Below are 27,099 nucleotides of genomic sequence, written 5' to 3'. Positions count from 1 at the left end.
AGACTGGACCCTGAGCAGGCCTCAGGCAACAGTGCCACATAATTCCAGCACATGCACCCAATGTGTTGCAGCGCTATGTGCAACAAATAGCACATCATCAGTCTTATCTTTTGTCGTATCCAGCCTCATTTGGACATTCCAAGGTTTTTTTGCTGCTATAACTCACACGGGCAATTGTTCCAAATATTTATCGCACTTTTAAAGAAATCCCTCCTGAAATAAAATTTAAAATTATTTCTCAAATTTAAATTGATATCCTCTGGTTTAATCTGAAGTAAAATTCTGGTTTATCCTATTTTGGTATTTTACACACCTCCGAGATCCTTCAACCACCTTCTTTCCAGATTTAAGATTAAGATCAAAATTCCTGTTGGGACACAATTGCGACAGGAATGGTGTGATGCAGGAGATCCTACCAACAGTTATCGCACAGCCATTCCCACTATTTGCACTGATTTTCTATATGTAGTGAGCGCTCATCTCTGGAATGCATGGATAGGCGACAGGAATTCTCAATTATTGCTGCAGTTACATAAAGAGCCGCAGTAGCCATTCTAAATGCTGTAATTTCAGCTGACCAACAAGTTTAGGAGATTGACACTTTAATGCTACACTGTCAGAGATGCCAACTTTCAGATGAGACGTTAAACTGAGGCCCAGTCTGCTCTCTGGATGCAAAGAACCCATGGTGCAATTGGAAGAAGAGCAGGGAAGTTCCTCTGGAGTAAGTTCTTATGTTTTGGAAGCACTACACAAAAACATTAAGCCAAAATGAAACCTCATCATACACTTGACATTTTTCAACCGATGCCAGAATGAAGTTTTAGCTACAATCGGCACCCTTAACAGAAAATCAAAATACAAAAAATAAACCAACAGGAAATTCATTCAGTCCAATTGAGGTTACTGCTGAAGTAGTGTTTATTTTACCACTTAAGATCACATGAACATATTTGGAAGTGAACTGAAAGAATGACCCACGCTGACTGCCTGCACACAACGATCATTCCATCAGCAGTTTTTTGTTTCTTCAATTTTAAAAGGAAAGTCTGGCAGCTCCTAAATGCAGTGGAGCTGTTGTTAAGTCACCCCCTGAATTCCACCCCATCACATCCATCTCTCTCAGCTTTCACATAAAGACAGGCTTGAGTAGCCTAATCCCTGCTGTTAGCAACTAGTTCACTCCACTGTTAATATATTTTACAGAAATTGACATGGTTGAGTTTGATGAGTTGTGCGAGGCAGCTACTCTGCTGTTCAATTCCCCTCCTTTGTGGTCATTGAAATCCTTTGTATTAGGGCTCCCCTTATGGCTTGCTGAGTTTATTCAGTGAGAGGAGGTTAAGAAAGGCTCAGGTTTGATCTAGGTCTTGTGCTGAGTTAGTTGATCCTAGTTGGGGTAGGAAAGTAAAAGATTGGCCAGGGTTCCCTCTCCTGACCACTGTCCAGCAACATCTACTGGCCTCAGGTGAAGTCAGGATCAGACTGCACAGTCAGGTAAGTTGAATATATTGTCATGGCTGACACATGAATAATGGTCACTTGGCCAAGGTATCAGTGCTGGTAGAATCGAATCCCAGTATACAATTCATGCCTTCAGCAGAGCAAAAATGAGGAAATATCGAGAAAAGAAAAATGAGAAACATTTACATTTTGAGGGAAATATCCTTTTGAAATGTAAGGATTGTTTTAGATCACTTCCGAACTAACTAACCCCTTTTAAAAGACCTCAATTGATTCTGTCAATGGTCTTCAGCAGCAATGTATCCTTACATCATTTTTTTTTTAATTTAAATTTGCTCTTAACTCATTCAAGTTTCAAAAATAATTAAAAGAGGGTTTTAACTTGGAAAACACTGACGTACCTGGCATCTTCCCCAAGACCTAAAAAAAAAGCTTGCATTTATATAGCGCCTTTCACGCCACTAAACGTCTCAAAGCGCTTTACAGCCGATGAAGTAGTTTGAGTGTAGTCACTGTTGTAATGTGGCAAACACGGGCAGCCAATTTGTGCATAGCAAGCTCCCACAAACAGCATTGTGATCATTACCAGATAATCTGTTTTTGTTATGTTGATTGAGGGATAAATATTGGCCAGGACACCGGGGATAACTCCCCTGCTCTTCTTCGAAATGGTACCATTGGATCTTTTACATCCAACTGAGGGAACAGGCGGGGCCTCAGTTGAATGGCTCATCCGAAAGACAGCACCACCGACAGTGTAGCACTCCCTCAGCACTGCACTGGAGTGTCAGCTGAGATTTATGTACTAAAGTCCCTGGAATGGGACTTGAACCCACAACGTTCTGACTCAGAGGCGAGTGTGCTACCCAGCTGACACGTAGGTATGCTGAGAGTGGGGGGGCGGGGGAGAGTGGAATTCCAATGGGTCGTGTCTATCGGTGCAAGTGCGTGGAACCCACGGCCGTCCCAATTGAAAGCAGCAGTAAAGGTTCTTGTGCTCCACCGAAGTCACAACTCTTAGCAACATAAGGTAACGGATCCATTCGGAGATTGTTTAACTTATTTTTGACAAAGTCTGGGGCCTTTTCCCAGGCCTTATGGCAGCTCTCAACTGGTATAAGTTTCGCTAAGGGTCGTGTAAGGGCATAAAGGGTCGACTGGACAGGGGGAGCAGGCAGGAGGCAGGCCAAAGGTCTGCCTTTGACAGCCCTCCTCACCCTTCCGAGTAAATATCTGGACCAAATCTATAGGCAAAGTCCAGGTGCAAAATGGTTCCACTCATCCATTTTCCAGTCCCAGTCAGTCAGTCAACTTCCTCCAGGTTCTCTCAAATTTCAAGCCCAAAAATGTTATGAGGTATTTTCTATCTAAAAGCAATTTCCTCATGGTAAATATTTACCGCATTAAAGACGTCATCACAAAAAGGTATATTTTGATTCTGGAGACAATGGCCTAGATCTTCCACTCATTATATGCCAATGCATCTGTATAAACCGAGTAGAATTCTACGGAAAACTCTTTGGGAGCTGCTCCGCAGGCTCCCTGGTCTGTGTGTCTGTCTCTCTCTCTCTCTTCTCTCACACCCCCCCACCACCCAACCCCGTTTCCTGCTTTGAAGTGATGCATGATGTATAATATGTCCGCCCATATAAGGCAGCCATAATAGTAATGGTATGCAAATGACTGGGCGCAAGAGACATCAATATATCCCCAGCATCCAATGTTGCTATGAGAGCAGATTTAAATTTTTGAAGGACCAATAGATTTTGCAATTGATTGCATGGCACTCAATTGCATGCACAAGGCGCATTATTTGTAAATGCTTATTTTTTATCTGAAGACTTTCAAAGGCAAAAAGAGGCTGACCATACCACACTGTAGCAGGCCTCAGAGGCCTGTTGCAGTCGTTCTGCACATCTACCTTCAGAATATGCCTCCGTGGTGACCGGGAACCCTGTCAGTTATTCAAACAATCATGACCTCAGAAAATTGGTTGTCAGGTCGCATCTGTACATCAAACAGAACTCCACCAGTTAACAAACGAGCAGAGCCTTTAGGCCAATCTAATGGACCCCAATGCGATGATCAGTATGTGTCAGATCATGCAACCATAATCAAAGTAACAACAATAAAAATCTTGCAGAAAGCAAACCCAAAACTGTAAAACAGCATTTTCTTCAGAAAATGTAAATGAACTATTTAGAAGTTTGCTTGGTGAAGCGAAATACAAGTGTAATTCTCATCACCATTGAGGTATCTTTCTAACCTCTGCTCCCCTTGCCTTCATAATACTCCACTTATACACCCTGGCCACCTACAGCAGCGACACCAATTGAACTGGTGGTTTTCCAGCCACATATCTGTAGGAAGTGCTGCCTGTCCCTTGGAACTAGACGCTGACTCAGCTGTTGTGCAACGTGGGAACATGACGTCCGCACAGAAAAGCATACCCGTGCAGTTCTTCTGTGGTGAGACCACATTCCCACTGGTCTTCTGCTTCTAACCCACAAGATAAACTGGTCAGCAGGAGAAAGAGTGGTGTCTATACATCAGCTCCCATTATAGACTACAGTAGCAGAAAAGCACATCCAGGTTATTGTCATTTGAAGTCCCCTCATGCCACAAACTATTTCCTGACCAAAATCACATACAAGCTAGATGGTGGCAGACCTCAGCCGCTCTTAAAGTAAACACTTGAAGTACAAAAGAGCAACGACTTGCCGTAATTTTCTTTCCGTCACCCAAGGGAAGGGTCACAGCTGAGATGAGCAACTCGCCATGGGGCCAATATTCTTCCTAGCGCACAGAAAGCACCCTTTTCTTAGTGCATGCACAGGAATGCCAAACTTTAACCTGCATTTTCAGGAAGCAGTTGTGCATTAAGATGTGCTAAAATAAACGCACAATTGTTTTTAGAGACATTAACCTGCTTATACTTAAAATGCATTTGTTACAAATATCTCACTAATACTGGTATGGCAACAACAACAATTAATAGCCCAGTAATAAGTAAAATTGTTACTTCGTGTGTCAGCCAGTGGCTCAGTGGTGAGCACCTTCATCTCGGAGTCAGAAGATTGTGGGTTCAACCCATGTGGGTTCTAGAGACTCGAGCACATAAATCTAGATGGACATTCCCGTGCAGTGCTAAGGGAGCGCTGCACTGTCGGATGAGACATTAAACCGAAGCCCCGTCTGCTTTCTCAGGTGGACGTAAAAGATCCCGTGGCACTATTTTGAAGACGAGCAGGGAAGTTATCTCCCAGTGTCCTGGCCAATATTTATCCCTCAAACAACATAACGAAAAAACAGATTATCTGGTCACCATCACATTGCTGTTTGTGGGAGCTTGCTGTGTGCAAATTGGCTGCTGCGTTTCCTACATTACAACAGTGACTACACTCCAAAATTACTTCATTGGTTTTAAAGTGCTGTGGGACATCCGGTGGTTGGGAAAGACACTATATAAATGCAAGTCTTTCTTTCCAATAGCCCAGTAATATTGTTACTAATATCCCACTAACAGTTACTAATGTCTCACCAACATGCTTACTAATATTCCAATAATACATTCACAAATATCATTAATATGGTCACTGTTACCATACCACTAGTGAGATTTTAACCACCTCTTTGGTGGAGTGCCAAAATGTTAACAGTTTGAGGCAGTTCATTTGTGACAGATACAGATTAAGAAGTGTGATTAATTTCAACCCAGGATGAAATAACGTAACAATCAAGTTACACTATTTAGTTCTTAGTCTCAATGCAAGTTTCTTCTAATCCGATGGAGTAATGATTTTTAAAGCAAGTTATGGTATTAAAGTCAAAGCGTCATTTAATCAAAACAAAAATATGTTACAGTAGCCACAAATATGAGATCAGAAAAATCTCTTTACACAACTTTTAGGGCTTTCTTCCAGTCAAAATCATCAATATATCACAGCTTCCCTCAGGCAGTTCATGTACTTGCCTGCGCTATCTGGAGTTCAATGTGAGCTTACTATTAAAATAATTTAACTTTAAACTACAAGTTTGACAGAGAATGTTGTGTTTTTTATTCTACAAACAGAGCAATTGTGCCTCACATTGAACAACTTCTTCTTTCACTCCACTCCCTTCCTCCAAATTAAAGGTGTTGCCAAGGGAACCTGCACAGGTCCGAGCTATGCCTGCCTTTTTGTGAGATTATGTGGAACATTCTTTGTTCCAGTCCTACTCGGGTCCACTCCCTCACCTCTTTTTCTGGTACATTGATGATTATATCAGTGCTGTTTCCTGCTCTCACTCTGAACTAGAAACTTTCATTCACTTTGCATCCAATTTCTATCCTTCCCTCACCTTCACATGGTCCATCTCCAACTCTTCCCTTCCCTTCCTCGATTTCTCCGTCTCCATCGCTGGGGATAGGCTTTCGACCAGTATCCACTACTCACTGACTCCCACATCTATCTGGACTACACTTCCTCCCATCCTGCATCCTGTAAGGACTCCATTCCATTCTCCCAGTTTCTCCATCTCATCTGCTCTGACGATGCCACCTTTCACACTTGTGCTTCTGACATGTCTTCCTTTTTCCTCAAAAGAGGATTCTCCTCCGCCATGGTTAACATGGCCCTTACCGTGTCTGTTCTATTTCCCGCACCTCTGCGCTCACCCTTTTCCTTCCCTCTCGGAACCATGACAGGGTTCCCCTTGTCCTCACCTTTCACCCCACCAGCCTCCACGTTCAACGGATCATCCTCCGCCATTTCGGCCACCTCCAGCGTGATCCCACCATCAATCACATCTTCCCCTCCCCTCATTCCGAAGGGACCGCTCCCTCCGCAACACCCTGGTCCATTCCAGCACCCCCTCCCCTTCCCACGATAACTTTCCATGCAAGCGCAGGAGATGCAACACCTGCCCTTTTACCTCCCCCTTCCCACTATCCAGGGTCCCAAATACTCCTTTCCAGGTGAAACAGCGATTTACTGGTACTTATTTCAATTTAGTATACTGTATTCGCTGCTCACGATGTGGTCTCCTCTACACTGGGTAGACCAAACTCAGATTGGGTGACCACTTTGCGGAGCACCTCCGTTCAGTCCGCAAGTGTGACCCTCAGCTTCTGGTCGCCTGTCATTTTAATTCTCCATTGCATTCCCACTCTGACCTCTCCGTCCTCGGTCTCCTACACTGTTCCAATGAAGCTCAACGCAAGCTCGAGGAACAGCACCTCATCTTTCGTTTAGGCACTTTACAGCCTTCTGGACTCAACATCGAGTTCAACAGTTTCAAAGCGCAGCTGCTGCCAATCATTGGCTCTCTTCCGCCCTCTCCCCCTTCCCTCCCTCCCAAGCCCGTTTGTTTGTTTCTTTCTTTTTTTCACCTTGTCTCTAATGGCAGTTGGTTATAATCCCACAATTCACATCCTATCTTGACTAATGTTTTTCTAACTCATGGCATTAGCATTTGAATTTGATCCATCATCCTTTGTCTCTCTAATCTCTCCTGTCTTCCACCCCATCACAGACCTTTCCTTTTGTTCTTTCCTCCCTTTCCCCCTTTCAGTGCTGTTAAGAATCCGTTCTTTCCGAACACTCTCCAGCTCTGAAGGGTCATCGACCTGAAACGTTAACTCTGCTTCCTCTCCACAGATGCTGCCTGACCCGCTCAGATTTCCAGCATTTTCTGTTTTTAATTCCAGATTCCAGCATCTGCAGTATTTTGCTTTCGTATTAGTGCTGACATCCTGTTTATTCACTCAGTAAGGCAAAGATTACATAGGAACAGGAATAGGTCATTCAGTCCCTTGAGACTGTTCTGCCATTCAACTCAACCATGGCTGATCTGTACCTCAACCCCATTGACCCTCCTTTGATCCACATCGTTCGATACCCTTGCCTACCAAAAATCTTATCGACTGCAGTGTTATTTTTAATATAATTATGCTTACTCTGCAAGTTCTTCGAGATCTAATCAACGCTAAGTTGGGGCTCAACAGGATGCGCATATTTCAAACTTTACTGCCCCTGATTTTGAACACGTTCTGTTTGACAAGCAACATCATTCGTCTATTCCTTCCTTGCTGATTTGAGGTTATTTTGAAGTTAAGGTCATTCTGAGCCACAAAGGCCACTCTCAAATCCACCTCTGGCTTTGACGAGATGAAAATCTCCTCTGCTCAGCGGCTATGACATTGAAACCAGCATGGGCAATCTCAAGTATTGTTCCCAATGGGCAAGGTCCCAGAGGAAAAACCCAGTTACCAATTTGGCGATAATTGGTAATCGCACTCAGGGAAAAAAAAACACAGGAAGGTTGGTGTGGGAAAATGTTTTTTAAATACCAGACTGGTGCAGTTGGGACTGGGTGCACATGGCGTGAAGGATACTTTACTCTGCATTTCATCCTGCTATAGTGTTGACATTGATACTTCCAGTCAGAGTGGAAAGTTTTCCAATCGCTGGCAGTAACATCCCATGGCTTTTAATGAGCACAAAAGTCACAAGCGCGTTCCGCTTAAAATAGAGAGAGGTTTCAATTAAAAAATAAAATAAAAGCAACTGAAGAGAATATTTATTTCCGATTCCAATATACAATACTGAAAGCTCATTAGAGCAACTGATTACAAGGAGTTACTGAACTGGATTAATATTGGTAAAGGGAGCTAAAAACCCACAGGATGATACAGCAATCTCATCATTTCAACCTTTGGCTGTGTGTTTCACACTCCCCAATAAGCTCAGTTAACTCAACCCAGGGGAGAAGTCAATCCTATGATTTCTGTGGTCCCTATGACTCTGCACCACACCAGCTGTTCTATAATCAGATCCAGCCCAAAAACCTGCCCTTTCTTTTTATTGACTTTAAATGTACTTACAGGAGAATTACCACCTTCCCAATCGTAGCTCAACATGTAGCCCAACAGGATGCCATGAACTTCCTCCTCCGGAGGTCCAACCCATTCAACAGTCAACGAGGAATCACTCACGAGCACGCTGACATTATATGGGGGGGCCGTTGGGACTGCAAAGGAAAGAAATGCATTGAGTAATTTTCTCTTCAAACTGCTCGCCTGTTATAGTACTCAACAACTTACATTGTTCTGTGTTTTTTCAAAAAAACAAATCGTGCGATGCAGCATGGCATTATTATCCCGTTGTTGTTATTTATATAGCGCCTTTAATGTAGTAAAATGTCCCAAGGCGCTTCACAGGGGTGTTATAAGAAAAAATAACTGACCTCGAGGCACATAAGAAGAAATTACAGCAGATGACCAAAAGCTTGGTCAAAGAGGTAGGTTTTATGGAGTGTCTTAAAGGATGAAAGAGGTAGAGAGGTGGAGAGGTTTAGAGAGTGAGTTCCAGAGCTTAGGGCCTAGGCAACAGAAGGCAGAGTCACCAATGGTTGAGTGATTATAATCAGGGATGCTCAAGAGGGCAGAATTTGAGGAGCGCAGACATCTTGTGGGGGGGGGGGGGGGGGGGGAGGAGGGAGATTGTGAGGCTGTAAGTGATTAGAGAGATAGGGAGAGGCGAGGCCGTGGAGGGATTTGTAAACAAGGATGAGAATTTTGAAAGAGGCATTGCTTAACCGAGAGCCAATGTAGGTCAGCATAGGGGTGATGGGCGAGTGGGACTTGGTGTGAGTTAGGACACGGGCTGCCGAGTTTCGGATGACCTCAAGTTTACATGAGTAGAATGTGGGAGGCCAGCTCGGAGTGTGTTGGAGTAGTCAAGTCTAGAGGTAACAAAGGCATGGATGAGGGTTTCAGCAACAGATGAGCTGAGGCAGGGGTGGAGACGGACAATGTTAGAGGTGACAATCGGCAATTTTAGTTATGTCGCATATATTTGGCCGGAAGCTCATTTCAGGGTCACATATGACACCTAGGTTGCGAACAGTCTGGTTCAGCCTCAGACAGAAGTTGGGGAGATGGATGGAGTCAGTGGCTAGGGAACAGAGTTTGTGGCGGGGACCGAAAACAATGGCTTCGGTCTTCCCACTATTCAATTGGAGAAAATTTCTGCTCATCCAGAACTGGATGCCGGACAAGCAGTCTGATAGTTTACACACAGCATGTTGGCATGGTGAAGAGGATATGAAAGGGGAATTTGATGAAGCCGAATCAGACTGAAAGGCTGCAGCAACCCATGAACATGATAGCATGGCACATTTAGTCTATCTGTGTGAAACGGAAGTGGAATTTTCTAGGTCAATCAACGTTAAAAAATGGGCAGGGGTCGCAACTCTTGACCATCATGCTGTAATTTGCTAAAATCATCTGGTTAGTTGAGGGAGATCCTGCCTTGGAACAAGGATCACACAATTTACTTTGCAGTGGACAGAAAGACATTTGGGTGTCTTAATGGCTGACTAAAGTCCAACAACTCGCAGTTACATGGCAGGAGGTAACCTACTCCCTCCTCCATAAACTTCTAAAGCCGGGTGTGGAGGGTGTTGCGATGTAACGTGATTAATGATAATGGCCCTGAAATTGCGGCCTCTCCGATGTGAGCATGTGCCCGAAGAGGCCCCGCAAGTACCGGTTCTCGGCGCATGAAGTGCACGTGCCGAAATCCGGCACGTCGAGCCGTCAAAATTTATTTTGACAGTTCCAACCCATCTCTAGAAGAGCTTTCACGGGCGGAGATTTGGACTATCTGCCCAGCGAATGTCCTTACAACTCTCATCCCTGGTAAAAGCAGGCTTATAGTCAACTTTTATCAGCGTAAGAGTTTTAAAAGATAGAAAAATAAAAATTTTATCAATCATTTTTATATTAAAAGCCCTGTCCATTAAGGCCAAGTTTCTCTTTACCCCTATTAAAACATAATAAAAAAATTTCAAAAAAAGAAATGTCTAATTTCTATCCAATTTCATATTTTTAATATGCAAAATGTTTTTCTTATTTATTTGCAATGTGTGTGTTTTTGGGTGTTTCCCGATTCATAGAAATGGTGATCTCCGGAAGAACGGAACTCACTATTACTGTGAATGGGGATACGCCATTTTCATTGGTTGGTCTGCGCATGGAGGTCTCGAAGCGCAAGTGTTTGTTCCTCCGGGATCACCAGGTACATTCGTAAATATCTGTGGTCGGAGGCATCCTCCCGCGGGAAGTCTCCGACTGCAATTTCAGGGCCATAAATTAACAACATTATAAAGAATTGCCAATTTCCCAAGAAAAATCAGCAAAATAGTAAATTTTTTCCCCAAGTTAATAACTAACAGCAAGGAAGTAAGCCAGGCAAAGACAGACAAGTTTGTCTTTTGTTTGAGATTTAATCCTATGCCTGTAGTTTACAAACCAGAAATGCCATTTTTTTTTAAAATATAAATGACCTCCGCTGTTACATTGGAGCCTTTCTCCCCCCCCTCTCGGATTGGTTTTCTTCACCAAATTAATTCTTCCTCCTCACTTCTCCATCCCCCACACACTCATAGCAGGGAGAGATGGTCCGACCCTCAGGGACGCATTTCCGACTTTTCTGCAAGTAACAACTTACGCTCAATAGAGCGGGAGTTTGGATCCACGCTGGAGTAGGGAGAAGAGTGAGGGGAGGTGCTCAAAGGCACATTCAAAGAATTTGGTTTTATGGAGGCTTTTGAAGATGGGAGAGATGTAGCAAGGTAAAAGGGTTTAAAGAACATCAGAAATTGTGCTATCTTCATAACGTTACGACACACAACGATCAGAGGTTCAGGCTAAAGCTCATTTCTGCTAGGGGTCAGAACTTTCAGGAGATGATGAGGGAGGGAAGAAAATTGGTTAAGGACAGGATCAAAAAAAGTGCACTTTCTACTACTCTAAATCTACTGAGCCATTCTCACACATCACTAACATTAAGACAATTAAGAACATAAGAATTAGGAAAGGAGTAGGCCATCTAGCCCCTCGAGCCTGCTCCGCCATTCAACAAGATCATGGCTGATCTGACCGTGGACTCAGCTCCACTTACCCGCCCGCTCCCCATAACCCTTAATTCCCTTATTGGTTAAAAATCTATCTATCTGTGATTTGAATACATTTAATGAGCTAGCCTCAACTGCTTCCTTGGGCAGAGAATTCCACAGATTCACAACCCTCTGGGAGAAGAAATTCCTTCCCAATTCGGTTTTAAATTGGCTCCCCCATATTTTGAGGCTGTGCCCCCGAGTTCTTAAAGACAATTAAGTTTCTCAGTATAATTTGCTGATTCAAGATTTTAGTGTGATGCACAATATCGTTAACTACAATGACCAGCTTCTCACAAAGATTCCTGCCAGCCATCCGATAGGTTTCAAAACTCCATTTATATTTCAGTTCCCATTTTTAGTTGTGGCGGTTTAACATGCGAAGAGAAAAAAAACACACCCTTTTCAAATAATGATTTCCCCCCCACTCCCCTCCCCCCAAAACAGTTTGGATTTACCCTTTAAATACTGAGAGGGGATTTCAACACCAAAATAAACCAGTATGCCCAAATTATGAAAGAAATCCAGTTTCAAAAAAGGAAGTCTGTATTAGCTGCTTAAGTACATTATTACAGTGTTTCTATAAAGGTACACAACTTTTGCATTATTTTATTTCATCTTGCTGCTTTAGCATCAAACAATAACATACCTCAAAGACAGAATCACCAATTTTAAACATAGAAAATAGGTGCAGGAGTAGGCCATTCGGCCCTTCGAGCCTGCACCACCATTCAACAAGACCATGGCTGATCATTCCCTCAGTACCCCTTTTCTGCTTTCTCTCCATATCCCTTGATCCCCTTAGCCGTAATAAGGCCATATCGAACTCAATCTTGAATATATCCAATGAACTGGCATCAACAACTCTCTGCGGCAGGGAATTCCACAGGTTAACAACTCTCTGAGTGAAGAAGTTTCTCCTCATCTCAGTCCTAAATGGCCTACCCTGTATCCTAAGACTGTGTCCCCTGGTTCTGGACTTACCCAACATCGGGAACATTCTACGCGCATCTAACCTGTCCAGCCCCGTCAGAATCTTATATGTTTCTATGAGATTCCCTCTCATCCTTCTAAACTTCAATGTATAAAGGCCCAATTGATCCAGTCTCTCCTCATATGTCAGTCCAGCCATCCCAGGAATCAGTCTGGTGAACCTTCGCTGCACTCCCTCAATAGCAAGAATGTCCTTCCTCAGATTAGGAGACTAAAACTGAACACAATATTCCAGGTGAGGCCTCACTAAGGCCCTGTACAACTGCAGTAAGACCTCCCTGCCCCTATACTCAAATCCCCGAGCTATGAAGGCCAACATACCATTTGACTTCTTCACCACCTGACTTCTTCACCACCTGCTGTACCTGTATGCCAACTTTCAATGACTGATGAACCATGACACCCAGGTCTCGTTGCACCTCCCCTTTTCCTAAGTTGCCGCCATTCAGATAATATTCTGCCTTCGTGTTTTTGCCCCCAAACTGGATAACCTCACATTTATCCACATTATACTGCATCTGCCATGCACTTGTCCACTCACCGAAGCTGTCCAAGTCCCCCTGCAGCCTCTTAGCGTCCTCCTCACAGCTCACATCACCACCCAGTTTAGTGTCCTCTGCAAACTTGGAGATATTACACTCAATTCCTTCATCTAAATCATTAATGTATATTGTAAAGAGCTGGGGTTCCAGCATTGAGCCCTGTGGCACTCCACTAGTCACTGCCTGCCATTCTGAAAAGGACCCGTTTATCCCGACTCTCTGCTTCCTGTCTGCCAACCAGTTCTCTATCCATGTCAATATATTACCCCCAATACCATGTGCTTTGATTTTGCACACTAATCTCGTGTGTGGGACATTGTCCAAAGACTTTTGAAAGTCCAAATACACCACATCCACTGGTTCTCACTTGTCCACTCTACTAGTTACAACTTCAAAAAATTCCAGAAGATTTGTCAAGCATGATTTCCCTTTCATAAATCCATGCTGACTTGGACTGATCCTGTCACTGCTTTCCAAATGCGCTGCTATATCATCCTTAATAATTGATTCCAACATTTTCCCCACTTCTGATGTCAGGCTAACCGGTCTATAATTACCCGCTTTCTCGCTCCCTCCCTTTTTAAAAAGTGGTGTTACATTAGCTACCCTCCAGTCCCTAGGAACTGATCCAGAATCGATAGACTGTTGGAAAATGATCACCAATGTATCCACTATTTCTGGGACCACTTCCTTAAGTATTCTGGGATGCAGAGTATCAGGCCCCGGGGATTTATCGGCCTTCAATCCAATCAATTTCCCTAACACAATTTCCTGCCTAATAAGGATATCCTTCAGTTCCTCCTTTTCACTAGACCCTTGGTCCCCTAGTACTTCCGGAAGGTTATTTGTGTCTTCCTTCGTGAAGACAGAACCAAAGTATTTGTTCAATTGGTCTGTCATTTCTTTGTTCCCCATTATAAATTCACCCGAATCCGACTGCAAGGGACCTACGTTTGTCTTCACTAATCTTTTTCTCTTCACATATCTGTAGAATCTTTTGCAGTCAGTTTTTATGTTCCCGGCAAGCTTCTTCTCGTACTCTATTTTCCCCCTCTTAATTAAACCCTTTGTCCTCCTCTGCTGAATTCTAATTTCTCCCAGTCCTCAGGTTTGTTGCTTTTTCTGGCCAATTTATATGCCTCTTCCTTGGATTTAACACTATCCTTAACTTCCCTTGTTAAGCACGGTTGAGCCACCTTCCCAGTTTTATTTTTACTCCAAACAGGGATGTACAATTGCTGAAGTTCATCCATGTGATCTTTAAATGTTTGCATTGCCTATCCACCGTCAACCCTATAAATATAATTTGCCAGTCTATTCTAGCCCATTCACGCCTCAAACCATCGAAGTTACCTTTTCTTAAATTCAGGGCCCTAGTTTCTGAATTAACTATGTCACTCTCCATCTTAATAAAGAATTCTACCATATTATGGTCACTCTTCCCCAAGGGGCCTCGCACAACAAGATTGCTAATTAGTCTTTTCTCATTACACATCACTCAGTCTAGGATGGCTAGCTCCCTAATCGGTTCCTCAACATATTGGTCTGGAAAACCATCCCGAATACACTCCAGGAAATCCTCCTCCACCGCATTGCTACCAGTTTGGTTAGCCCAATCAATATGTAGATTGAAGTCACCCAAGATAATTGCTGTACCTTTTTTGCATGCATCCCTAATTTCTTGTTTGATACTGTCCCCAACCTTACTACTACTGTTTGGTGGTCTGTACACAACTCCCACTAGCGTTTTCTGCCCTTTGGTATTCCGTAGCTCTACTCATACCGATTCCACATCATCCAAGCTCTTTCTTACTATTGCATTAATTCCCTCTTTAACCAGCAATGCCACCCCGCCTCCTTTCCCTTTCTGTTTATCCTTCCTAAATGTTGACTACCCCTGGATGTTGAGTTCCCAGCCTTGGTCACCCTGGAGCCACATCTCCGTGATGCCAATTACATTATACCCGTTGACTGCTATCTGCACAGTTAGTTCGTCCACCTTATTCCGAATACTCCTCGCATTGAGGCACAGAGCCTTCAGGCTTGTCTTTCTAACACACTTTGCCCCTTTAGAATTTTGCTGTAATGTGGCTGGAAAGAAAGAAGGAAAGAAAAAAAAAGAAAGGAGGAAAGTAAAGAAAAACGTGAATTATATATACCACCTTTCACAACTGGATATCCCAAAGCGCTTTAAAGCCAATTAAGTATGTTTGACTATTTTAAAGGCGGTATATAAATACAACTTCTCCTTGGTTTGAAGGGTGGTCACTTTTGTAATGTAGGATTAACGCTTTAATTGAAAGTATAGGCAGGGAAATTTCATACCATGCATTAATGCATTTGTTGAGAATATCGCACTGTTACTTTTAGATTATCTCCATTACTATGTTCTGACGTGTAACAGCTGCTGACAGCACTATAGTCCCTGAGCTGCTGAGATCTCAGAAATTTTATGCTAAGGAAGGCAAATGGCCAATGATGAATAATTTTGCAGTTGACAGACACATAATTAATCAAAGGAGTTTCTACAAATATTCTTGGAAAATCATCTAGGATTCCAGCCAAAAAGACCGTCATTTGCTGGAAATAAACTGTAGCTCCATCTGCATTGGAAAGAAGAATAGGCGGGTTAACATTGAGCAGAGACTTCACCAGAAGTCGAACATCCCAGTTGGAGGTTTACCTTTTTAAGAATGGGGAGAATTCTGCAAAATCTTTCCTCAGCAGATTAAGTAGTTGGGGTAGAGTCACACAAACTACACTTCAAGGCGTACTTCATTGGCGATGAAGGAGGCAATTAATCCCATCCTTCCAGAAAAACCTATGATGCCCCATCACAGCAAACAACTACCTCCCAAGTATCTCCAGTGTTGTTGTCTCTCTGATCTCATCAGGGAGACCATCCTAGGCATTAATCAGTGTGTGTGAAGAAGTGCTCCAAACAGCAGTCCTCAACTTCCTTTTTACCAGTGTGTGTCACTTCACGCTGTGGATTTTCACGCCACAAAGTGGGCCTAAAAAAAAAAACTTACAGATTCTCCGACTCCCTGCTGGTCCTCTTGAGTTGGGCGCGGTGCAGCACGAGCTGTAAGGGGCAGAGCTAGGTCCCTGCACTGAAAACAGTGCCGGGACCTCTGCACATGCGCGCTACAGTGGGCGCGCATGTGCAGTAGCTCCAGGCGCCCAAAACTGTGTGGGAGGGGCCCGAAGCACGCAGCCCCTAGCCCTGGCCGAATGGCCTCACTGGGGCTGCGTGCATAAGGCTGCATCCCATGGCCAGCTCCTGCTTCCTCCCGACCCGACTCCCGCTTCCGCCACCCCCCACCCCCGACCCGACTCCCGCTTCTTGCCCCGGACCAGACCAGACCGACCTCCCGGACTGGACCCGACCCGCGCTCCCCCCCCACCCCCACCCGACCCGAACCGAACAGATTTCCCTCCGCCCCGCGCTCCCCCCGACCTGACCTCCCGACCCTGGACGCGACCCGACTCAATGCCACCTACCTGTAAATCTGGTGCTGGGGACGGGCCCTGCCCGAAGTCTTGGGCCCGGCCAGTTCAGCCTCTTCCCCGCCCCTTCTCCTTTCCCCCCCCTTCCCTTCTCCTTTCCTCTCCTTCCCCCCCTGCCCCTGCCCTCTACCCTCCTCGCTGTCAGAAACACAGACAGACAGAGAGTGAGAGACACTGACAGACACACACTGGGGGGGGGGGGGGGGGGCGATGCATCCCAGCACGCTGTTGGAGGGCTCCCGGTGCTGCAGTCGGTAAGTAGAAAATGTTTTATTTATTGATTTTTTAAAAAATTATTTCGTATTAATTTTTTTGATTAATTTATTGGTTGATTTATTGATGTTTTTATCATTTATTATTGATGATGGCTCTTTATTTGTAAAACTGAAGTGTTTAATGTTTGTAAACTTCCCTTTAAACGCCCCCCCCCCCCGCCCATTCCCATTCCCTACGCCTGATTTGTAACCTACGCCTGATTTTCTAAAGTGTAGACAAGATTTTTTCGAGCGTACAAAAATCTTCACTTACTCCATTCTAAGTTAGTTTGGAGTAAGTTTTCACTGCCGAAACTTTGAAAACAGGCATAAGTGGCCGGACACGCCCCCTTTTGAAAAAAAAAATTCTGTTCCAAAGTGAAACTGTTCTAACTGACTAGAACTGGAGCAAACTAAATGCTGAGAATTTTAATTTCTAAGATACTCCCTTCTACACCAGTTGCTCCAAAAAATCAGGAGCAACTGAGGCCGAAACTTGGGCCCAATGTTTCCTGTTCCACTTAGTGTCTTATACACTTCTACAAGGTCCTGTTTCGTTTGTCTCCTTTCAAGGCTTCAGAATCTAAAGGCGTTCATTAACCTTTACTCATAACTCAGCCCAATGACACTAGGGATCAGCCTTGTCACTCTTCTCTGCATTGCTTCCAGGGCTTGAATGTTTCCAGAACTGAACGCAGCTTATGATGGAATGACTTGTGCAAGATCTGTGGAAGGATACGTCAACAGAGTTGCAGTGGCATTTTAACTGAGACTGCAAGAGGAATTATTGAGAGGAGGCCACACCTGGAAAAGAACTTGCATTTTTACAGCACCTTTCACAACCTAAGTGCTTCACAGCCAATGAAGTACGCCGTGAAGTGTAGTCACTGTTGCAATGTAGGCAAAAAAGGAAAGCCAATTTGCACACTGCAAAGTTCCACAAACAGCAATGAGATAAATGACCAGATATTTTAGTGATGTTTTATGGGGGATAAAAGTTGGCCAGAAGACTGGAAGAACACCCCTGCTTTTCTTCGAATAGTGCCATGGGGATCTTTTACTTTCACCCGAGAGAGTTTAATGTCTCAATCAGACAATGGCACCTCCGGTGGTGCAGGACTCCCTCAGCACTGCACTAGAGTGTCAGCTCAGATTCTATGCTCAAGGTTTCTAGAGTGGGAGTCGAACTCGCAACTCCCTGACTCTGAGGAGAAAGTGCGACAACTGAGCCACGATCGACACCGGAGCAATTATTTCACCACCCTACTTCATTCTTACAAGACAAATGCTGCAAGAGGTCAAGGGTCGCAGGTGAGACCCCGGATGTGTTCACACGGTGACACTGTAGCAATCACAGGACCTATTGCATTGATTTTGTCACCATAACACCATAGGCTAAAATTCCACCATGATAATATAGTCAACCAATTGTGAATTAGAGACTGAGCAAGGCCAAATTTTAGTCAGATCTGACTACCAAATATTAATAAGATTTGTAACTAAATTCTATGTGAAACCTATGCTCCTTGTTTTAATTTGCTCAATTAAACAGCATCAGACTCCAATCAGTTTAAAAATAGATTGAGCAACGTCAGGGCCCTTTTAACTATCTTGTGAAGTCACAAACATTAAAATGGATCCATTTGCAATGATAGAACCATTAAAATGAAGGTTTTGCCTTCATGTCGAAGGATAGCTCCTTCATTAATTGTGCAATTATTGATTAGTGCATTTCCAAAAAAAAATCCTACTTCCTTCTGTAGTTTTGGCTTGCATCCGAGAGCATTGTTGGGACCATCCCACTTCATTCATACAAGAAACACAGATAGTGTAGGAAGTCAAGGCTTGCAGCTGAAGGATCCGATATTCGTATGGTGGAACTTCAGTGTCAAAGGTAATCACAGGACTGGTCACGTTGTCTTCATCATCTGCAACTTTCTCGACCTGATCATAAAAGCACACAGCAAATTCAGCTGAACACAACAAAGAACTGGTTCAATTCATCGGGGAGATTTTTTTTACCCAGTGAGTTAAGATAATTTGGAATGCACTGCCTAAAAGGATGGTGGAAGCAGATTCAATAATAACTTTCAAAAGGACACTGAACATGCAACTGTAAAGGAAAAATTTACAGGGCCACAGGGAAAGAACAGGGGAGTGGGACTAACTGGATAATTCTTTCAAAGAGTCAGCACATGCATGATGGGCCGAATGACCAGCTCTTGTGCTGTACAATTCTATAACATGACTGCCTACAGTACTGAGACAATTTGCAAGCTGTCAGAATACAAGACCAACAAAGCTGAATTAGAACAGTAACAATCTAGAGTTATTATAGTGTCCTTAACAAAGCAAAACGTCCTACGGAGTGGAACACAGAGTTGGGCTAGGGAGAAAGTTTGGGGAAGTGACCAACGGTGCGGCTGAGGTAGGTAGGTTTTGAGGAAGCTGGGGACAGAGGTAACCCATGTGGGGGACTTTGGAAGAGAATTACAGAGTGCAAGGCTGGATTACAGAATTACTGTTAACTTCTAATGCTGACTACAGAGAGGCAGGAGAGTATCAAAGAAGAATATTTTCCCAGCAAAAGCAAAATAATTGACTGGCTGTATTTTAGATCTTACTGGTCATACACACTGCAGCTCACAGGTATGCTCGAAATCAAACAATTTGAATTAACAAGCCCCACGTTAAGACGTCATTAGTTATAAAATAACCCGCTACTCTCAGCACAATTAAATTAAAGAATTCAATTTCACGTGCAAAAAAATGACAATCACACTCAAATGTTTTAAAAATTAGTCATTTAGTTTTGGAATTGCAGTTATAGAAGAAGACAGACTTGTATTTATATAGCGCCTTTCACGACCACCGAACATCTCAAAGCGCTTTATAGCCAAACCGAATATCTCAAAGCGCTTTACAGCCAACGAAGTACTTTTGGAGTGTAATCACTTTTGTAATGTGGGAAGCTTGGCAGCCAATTTGTGCACAGCAAGCTCCCACAAACAGCAATATGATGATGACCAGATAACCTGTTTTTGTTATGTTGATTGAGGGATAAATATTGGGCAGGACATCGGGGATAACTCGTTTGCTTTACTTTGAAATAGTGCCATGGGATCTTTTACGTCCATTTGAGAGAGCAGATGGGGCCTCGGTTTAACGTCTCATCCGAAAGACGGCACCTCCCTCAGCACTGCACTGGAGCATCAGCCTCGAGTCATGTGCTCAAGTCCACGGAATTGGACTTTAACCCACAACCTTCTGACAGTGGCAAGTGTACTACCTACTGAGCCACAGCTGACACTCAATACTATTTGTGAACCGACTGTGGAACCCCCATTACCCATGCGCTTGATAATCCCCACTACAGTTATGAGTGCTTGATTATCCAACTCCTATTATGCAGCACCCAATTATCCTCATTATCCATGGGCTCAACTATCCCAATTCCCATTAGCTTTGTATTTGCTTATTCCTATTTCCAATATCATGGGGAAAATGGAGAAATAACCATGATCATGTTAAGAGCAAGGGAAGTCCCAGGTGAGGGGAGGTTGACAAGGTGGGCAAGAGTAAGGAGAGCCCCAGGTGAGGGGGGCGGGGGTTGGGCAAGGGTAAGGAGGGCAGAGAAGCAGCAGAGGCATCTGATCAACGATCTCAATCTGAGTGATCCTCACACCTGTTTGCGATCAGAGGCAGTAGAGATGGGTTTAAGGAGGTAGTTGATAGTGGAGGAAAGAAGTTGGTGGTTATCTTTGTTCACTAAGATGATACTGGAGTCATGAGCGGTTTTGGCAGAGGAGAGTGAGGTCTGATGGCGCTTGAAGTGGTCCATCCATATCTCGTGAAGGATGGCTAAACTAGATGTGCGCTGGGGGCTGGGGAAGAGTCATAACAGGGAGAATGACTGAAATGTGAAACAGTTCGGATGTTACTGGAGACAAAGACAAAATGGGAGGTGAGGGAATTAGTGAGCAGATTTACGGATGTGGAAAAATAAATGGAATGGAAGGCCAAAGGCTCGGTAGCTGGGGGTTTGAAAGTGAAGTTGTCAGTGGTTTAGGGAGAGTTGTATCCGGGGGAGGATGCAGGAGGAAGTGAGGTTGGAAGGTATGGGGGGGGGGGGGGGGGGGGTGCATGTGGTGAGAAATACAAAAGAAATAGTCAAAGATAACCTTGTCTATGATCAAGACCATGGCAGTAGACAGGCCACAGATGACGACAAGGTCAAAAGAGTGGTTGTGAATAGGAGTAGAATTGTTTATATGGACGTTTAGGGAGGGCAGGAGAGCAGTGAATTTAGAGAAGGCTAGGGGAGCCGAGATGAAGGTGGCTATAATCGAGAATAAGGAATCGCTCATGTAGGGTCTAAAAGGAAGAAAGGAGGAACCACATCCCTGACAAACCTGGGATGGGGCAGCAGTAGGCAATGTATTTTATGGGAGAGGGTATGGGATGGAACACGGTGAGTTGCTCAGGAGAAGGCATGAGGAGTTGGGGGAAGAGACCAAGATGTGATTTGTTGTTACGGGCCACACCGCCACCGTGGCAGTTTGGGCACAGCAAGAGGTGGAAAGCATAACCGGGCAGACACGTTTCAGTACAGGTCAAGGTGTTGCCGCATTTGTGGCAAGTTTCAATCAAAGCCACGATGTCAATGTAATCAACCACAATAAGGTTTTGCATGGAAGAGGCCTTGTTCACAAGCGAATGGGCATTCTGGAAAGAAATGTGTGAGGGACAGTGATTGTTGATCCAATGGCAAAATTCAAGGGGGAAGTGGTAGGTGGCATGAGTTGGACAGAAGATGGCATGATTAGCTTCCAGCAGCCATATTGGCCAGGAAGGTTGGAGAGAGGATGTGACAGTTGAGGGTTGCTGCTTTTAAGTAGACAGCGAGTGGATGCCTCGATGGGTCCTGCAGAATATCCAATAGAGGCTCAGAAGATAGTTGTGGATTATTCAAGGGGGATTGAAGCCTGGGACGGTAACAGGAGAGTATGAAGGCAGAGGACAGAGGACTAGTAATGGGTTAGGTAGGGAATTGGTGAGGTAGGTGGCGAGGGGGGGGAAAAGAGGGGTTGATTTTCCGAGAGAGGAGCAATTTTGAAAGCAGCATGACAGGATCAAGGAAAGCAGACAGGAAAGAGAAAAAAAGAAAGGGATGCACAACTAATGGGTCCAGGTCTGGAGCAGCAGCCAAAATTGCAAATAGGCACGGAGATGTTACATAGGCATTGCACAGATTATCATTGAATTTTCTCTTTTTTATTAATTCATGGGATGTCGGCATTGCTGGCAAGGCCAGCATCTATTGCCCATCCTTAATTGTCCTCGAGAAGGTGGTAGTGAGCTACCTTCTTGAACCGCTGCAGTCTGTGTGGTGAAGGTACTCTAAGGTGTTGTTAGGTAGAGAGTTCCAGGATTTTGAGCCATCGGCGATGAGGGAACAGCGATATATTTCCAAGTCAGGATGGGATGTGACTTGGAGGGGAACTTGCAGGTGATGCTGTTCCCATGTGTATGCTGCCTTTGTCCTTCTAGGTGGTAGATGTCACAGGTTTTGGAGGTGGTGCAGAAGAAACCTTGGCGAGTTGCTGCAGTGCAGCTTGTAGATGGCACACACTACAGCCACGGTACGGTAGTGGTGGAGGGAGTGAATGTTTACGGTGATCTATGGTGAATGTTTAAGGTGGCCTGAATGTTGGCCAGGCTTGCTGCATGCGGGCATGGACTGCTTCATTATCTGAGGAGTGGCGAATGGAACTGAAGTCTGTGTAATCATCAGCGAACATCCCCACTTCTGCCCTTATGAAGGAGGGAAGATCATTGATGAAGCAGCATAAGATGGTTGTGCCTAGGACACAGCCCTGAGGAATCATAGAATGCTACAGCACAAAAGGAGGCCATTTTGACTCATCGTACCTCTGCCGGCTTTTTGAAAGAGCTATTCAATTAGTCCGATTCCCCTTCTTCTCCGCTCTCCCCATAGCCCTACAAATTTTTTTCCCCTTCAAGTATTTATCCAATTCCCATTTGAAAGTTACTATTGAATCTGGACAGAAAATTGGATAGCCAGCACGGACGTGACAGGCCGAATGGCCTCCCTCTGTACTATAAGATTCTATGATATGTTTGCACTCATTCACATTATTGTGTATAATCTGAAATTAATGCGTGCTCAAGATTTCACAGATCAGACTGATTGTTTGCCAAACACTTACTTCAGCCCTCATGAGACTGTTCAGCGGGCAGCACAGATTCGAGTGGTTGCGGTGCAGCATTCTCAGCTGTGTTTTGTGATTAATATAAAACTGTCAGTGGTGGGCGTACTGTCGGGAAGTGGTTAAGAAAATAATCCATCACGTAATGACCATGAACACGACAAACCGCTTCTGTGCTGCCCGACCGGAGAACCTGGATTATCTTCTGTAATCCTATTCATTGCTACATTAGTCAGGACAAGGAAAACTGAAGTAAATGGGCAGAATTCAGAATTCTATAGCAGAAGGGTGATCAATGTAAGGAACAAGTTGATCAAAGCAGAAGCTTTGGGTTTTAGGAAGGAAATCGGACAGGTTTCTGGCATCTGGAAAGGATTCATGTTTATTAAATTTAACAAATGATCTGGAGACATGGGACAGGAAAGAAAGGGATGGTCGGACGGGCTGGCTAGCCGAACCGATGGTCTTCTCCTGCCTGAAATGTGTTACAATGGAGGAGCGCGACTTTCCTCGGAGTTTCTCCCACCCCGACGCCTTAACTTTGGCGGAACTCCAGCAGAAATTCAGTCTACGCGAGTCAGGTGATGTAAAAATCAGCCAGGGGGCCCCCAATCCTCAGCGCTGTCCAATGGCCCCTGATGTAAAATGTCACTGGGTGGATGTTACAGGATTGAGCACAGGATTGGTCTCAATTATAATCCCCGCCACAGTTAAATAGTGCACTAGCGCTCACAAAGAGAGAAATGCCCACTTGTGTACAGGAGAGCAAACCTGCCCGCAGAACCGTACCTCTGCACTAGTCAACAGCTTCAGGAGAGGGGAAAGAGAAGAAACTGGAAAAAAAACCTCTCGGATCAATGCTGAGGCAAATTCTTTGATATTCTGAAAGATGAGCCAAACTTGATTTTTCTCTTTTAAAACAAAGTTAGAGAGTAATTATCTGTTAAAGGCGTACTGCCATTCTACGTCTTCGCCAGATAAAATACTTCTGCTGCAACATCATTATGACGCAAAGCACATTTCAGGCCATTAGGTATATATAGTCCATAAAAGCCAACGTTGTTGTGCAGTGTCTTAATAACGTAAGGCAAGGTAAAACATGAATACAATTGGAAAACAATGGCCAGGCCAGGCAAGGATGAAACGTTACGCAACTGAAAGTGTTGTCTTTCCATAACTAACTGTCAGCAATGTAAGTTCATGCAAAGCGTTAATTTAGGAGCTGCTTGACTCAAGAGTTTTGCAGCTGCGTAACTCCCACGGGATTTTTCCAGTCTTTCCGGGGGGTGGGGGGGATGCATGGATTCATCGCCAAGCTCAGTGTCTTCCCCGAGGTCCCGATCATCCTCATCCTCCTCGTCTGCCTCCTCATTCTTGAGGTGGACCGGCAGCCCCATCTGATAATTGTTGTCCTCTCCTTATAGCTCGGTTATGCAACATGTAGCACACCACAATAAACTCAGCGACCTGGTCAGGGTGGTATTGCAGGCTGCCTCCAGAGTGGTCCAGGCATCTGAAGCGCTGCTTCGGCACTCAGATTGTCTTTGACGATATTGCGTGTAGCTATATGGCTTTCGTTGTAACGCTTCTCGGCTTCTGTCTGGGGATTACACAGGGGGTCATGAGCCAGTGGCAAGGCCATGTCCTTTATTACCCAGCATCCAACCATGACCTTGTGGCTGACTGTTAAATAGGTCAGAGACAGTGCTCTCATGCAAGATGTGCGCATCATGGATGCTGCCTGGAAAATTAGCATTTACTGCCATGATTAGTTGGTTGTGGTCGACAACAAACTGCACATTCAGGGAGTGGAATCCCTTTCGGTTATGAAACACCTCCGCATCCTGTAAAGGTGCTCTCAGGGCGATATGCATACAGTCTATTGCTCCCTGCACCTTGGGGAAGTTTGCTATTCTCGAGAAACCCAAAGCCCTCCCGCACTGTGCTTCCCTGGTCATAGGGAAGCTTATAAAGTCCATCCTGTGTGCATAAAGGGCTTTCGTCTCCTGTCGAATGGAGCAATGTGTGGCATGCTGAGAGATCATCATAGGCAGTCCCTCAGATCGAGGAAGACTTGCTTCCACTCTAAAAATGAGTCCTTAGGTGGCTGAACAGTCTAATAAGAGAACGAATTGTTGATGCCAGTTCGTTGGATATATTCAAGAGGGAGTTAGATATGGCCCTTACAGCTAAAGGGATCAAGGGGTATGGAGAGAAAGCAGGAAAGGGGTACTGAGGTGAATGATCAGCCATGATCTTATTGAATGGTGGTGCAGGCTCAAAGGGCCGACTCCTGCACCTATTTTCTATGTTTCCTATGTTTCTATGACCTATTCATGCTGATTAATTATCTGCTATTGCTTTATATTTACTTAAGCATGTATACTGTAGTCACATCCAGCAAACTGCAGCCCATGGGAACCAAACCGGAAACCTGCCAAATTCTGTCATGTCTGTACGTGGCTTAGAGAAGAACAATTGGTCTAAATCAGCATGCTACTATTCTCCGCCATCACTCAATCTCAGCAGAAGCTGTAGTGCAGGACATGTGACATTTACCTGAACTTTGCAAATGCTGAGAGGGGAGTATCCATCAAAGCCAGCTTCCCATGAAACTACAACAGAATGTGCGGTTCGATTCTTAATCCGTAGGTCAATTGGTGCATTTGGAGCCTCTAATTAAGACAAAGAGTTATAACATGTTATTGCATTAGTTGAACATGAACTTCGCTGCACATGTAATTTCTCTTTCAATCATAAACTTACTAACTCTGTCAAGTCAGTTACAAACAAACCTAAAATCAACTCGCACTTATTCCCAAGAGGTAATTTTCCTAACTTTGCACTTCCAGTGGGAATCTCACCTACCAGTAGTATGCATTGGGAAATTGGGCATGCTTGCTGCACGATTTTCCAACTATGTCTTAGCTATTTCTTGTATATAAGCAAGTGTTTTCTTTCTGACCACACAACTTTTCTGAGATCAAACCTGACCCTTCACCTTACTCCTCAGTGACATTGCCTTTGGGAATGTAAAAAAAAGGTGTGTTATCAGGAACTCATGTTACAGGTTCTCTATTAGTGAGGCCACAATACACAACATGTGATATGATGGAGCTACTTACTGGTTAGTGCATTTACCAACTAAACCATCAGGCATTCTTACAATGTTTTGTAATTATGGGGACAGTACAGCTGACCACTTTACAATAACCCTTGCTGGAACTGCATGTGTACTTGAGGTGAAGACGGTTCAGACTCAGCTGTGATGCCTCATGTGGTTGAACAGTTGCCACCAAGGCTCACACAAGAACTGACCAAAATTTGACTCCATGTTTGGAACACCCCCAACCTTAGCCAACCTTCCCCCCCCCCCCCCCCATTACCTTTGAAACCCGTATCAATACCTTCAGCACCGTGGTCAATTTTCCCAATGCTCTCCTCACTGGCCACTCCACCCATGCCCTCCACAAACCTGAACTAATCCAGACTCAGAGTTGAGTCCCTGTCCTGCACAATATCATCCCTGCCCCCACCAAATCTCTCCGCAGCCTCGCTCCACCTTCAAAAATTTTTTTGAGCCTATTATCCCAAACCACACCCTCCTATTCCTTTGACTCCAGATTGTTACTTAGCAACACTGCAGCAACTCGCCAAGGCTTCTTCGGCAGCACTTCCCAAACCCACACCCTCTACCACCTAGAAGGACAAGGGCAGCAAGCGCAGGGAAACACCATCACCTGCAAGTTCACCTTCAAGTTACACACCATCCTGACTTGGGCGTTTCTTTATCGTCGCTGGGTCAAAATCCTGGAATTCCCTCCCTAACAGCACTATGGGAGTACCTTCTCCACACGGACGGCAGCAGTTCAAGAAAAAAAAATCCCCGTGTCTCCAAAAGAGGCTGATCTTTTGACCGTTGTGCCCCTTCCCTCAGGAGCTCGCTTCCAAAATCACACTCCCTCACTGCTTTCAACAGCCTCCTGAAAAACAATCTCTTTGGTATCTTCTCCACTCACCCCTCCAAGTTTCTTTACTTCCACTTAGCCTCCAATGCATTTTTTTTTTAAAACGAGTAATATAAATGAAAGTCACTGTCGTTGCCAAGATACTACAGGGCAGTCATTGCCTGTGGAATTGTACCCCAACAAGTTGCCAGTGCTT

General features: G+C 44.4%; 1 protein-coding gene across 1 annotated transcript in view; it reads right to left on the bottom strand.

The window, feature by feature from the left end:
• mertka (c-mer proto-oncogene tyrosine kinase a) overlaps nt 1-27,099 on the bottom strand; it is a 156,515-nt gene that overhangs the window by 52,917 nt on the left and 76,499 nt on the right. The window contains exons 6-8 of the mRNA XM_070885751.1: nt 25,495-25,610; nt 18,457-18,649; nt 8,330-8,475 (exon numbers count right to left, since the gene is read on the bottom strand). Coding sequence (XP_070741852.1) covers nt 8,330-8,475; nt 18,457-18,649; nt 25,495-25,610 — 455 coding nt within the window. The remainder of the gene's footprint in view (nt 1-8,329; nt 8,476-18,456; nt 18,650-25,494; nt 25,611-27,099) is intronic.

The sequence above is a fragment of the Pristiophorus japonicus genome, chromosome 7 (assembly GCF_044704955.1).
Source record: "Pristiophorus japonicus isolate sPriJap1 chromosome 7, sPriJap1.hap1, whole genome shotgun sequence".
Classification (NCBI taxonomy): Eukaryota; Metazoa; Chordata; class Chondrichthyes; family Pristiophoridae; genus Pristiophorus; species Pristiophorus japonicus.
This window is presented reverse-complemented; position numbering and strand designations above follow the sequence as displayed.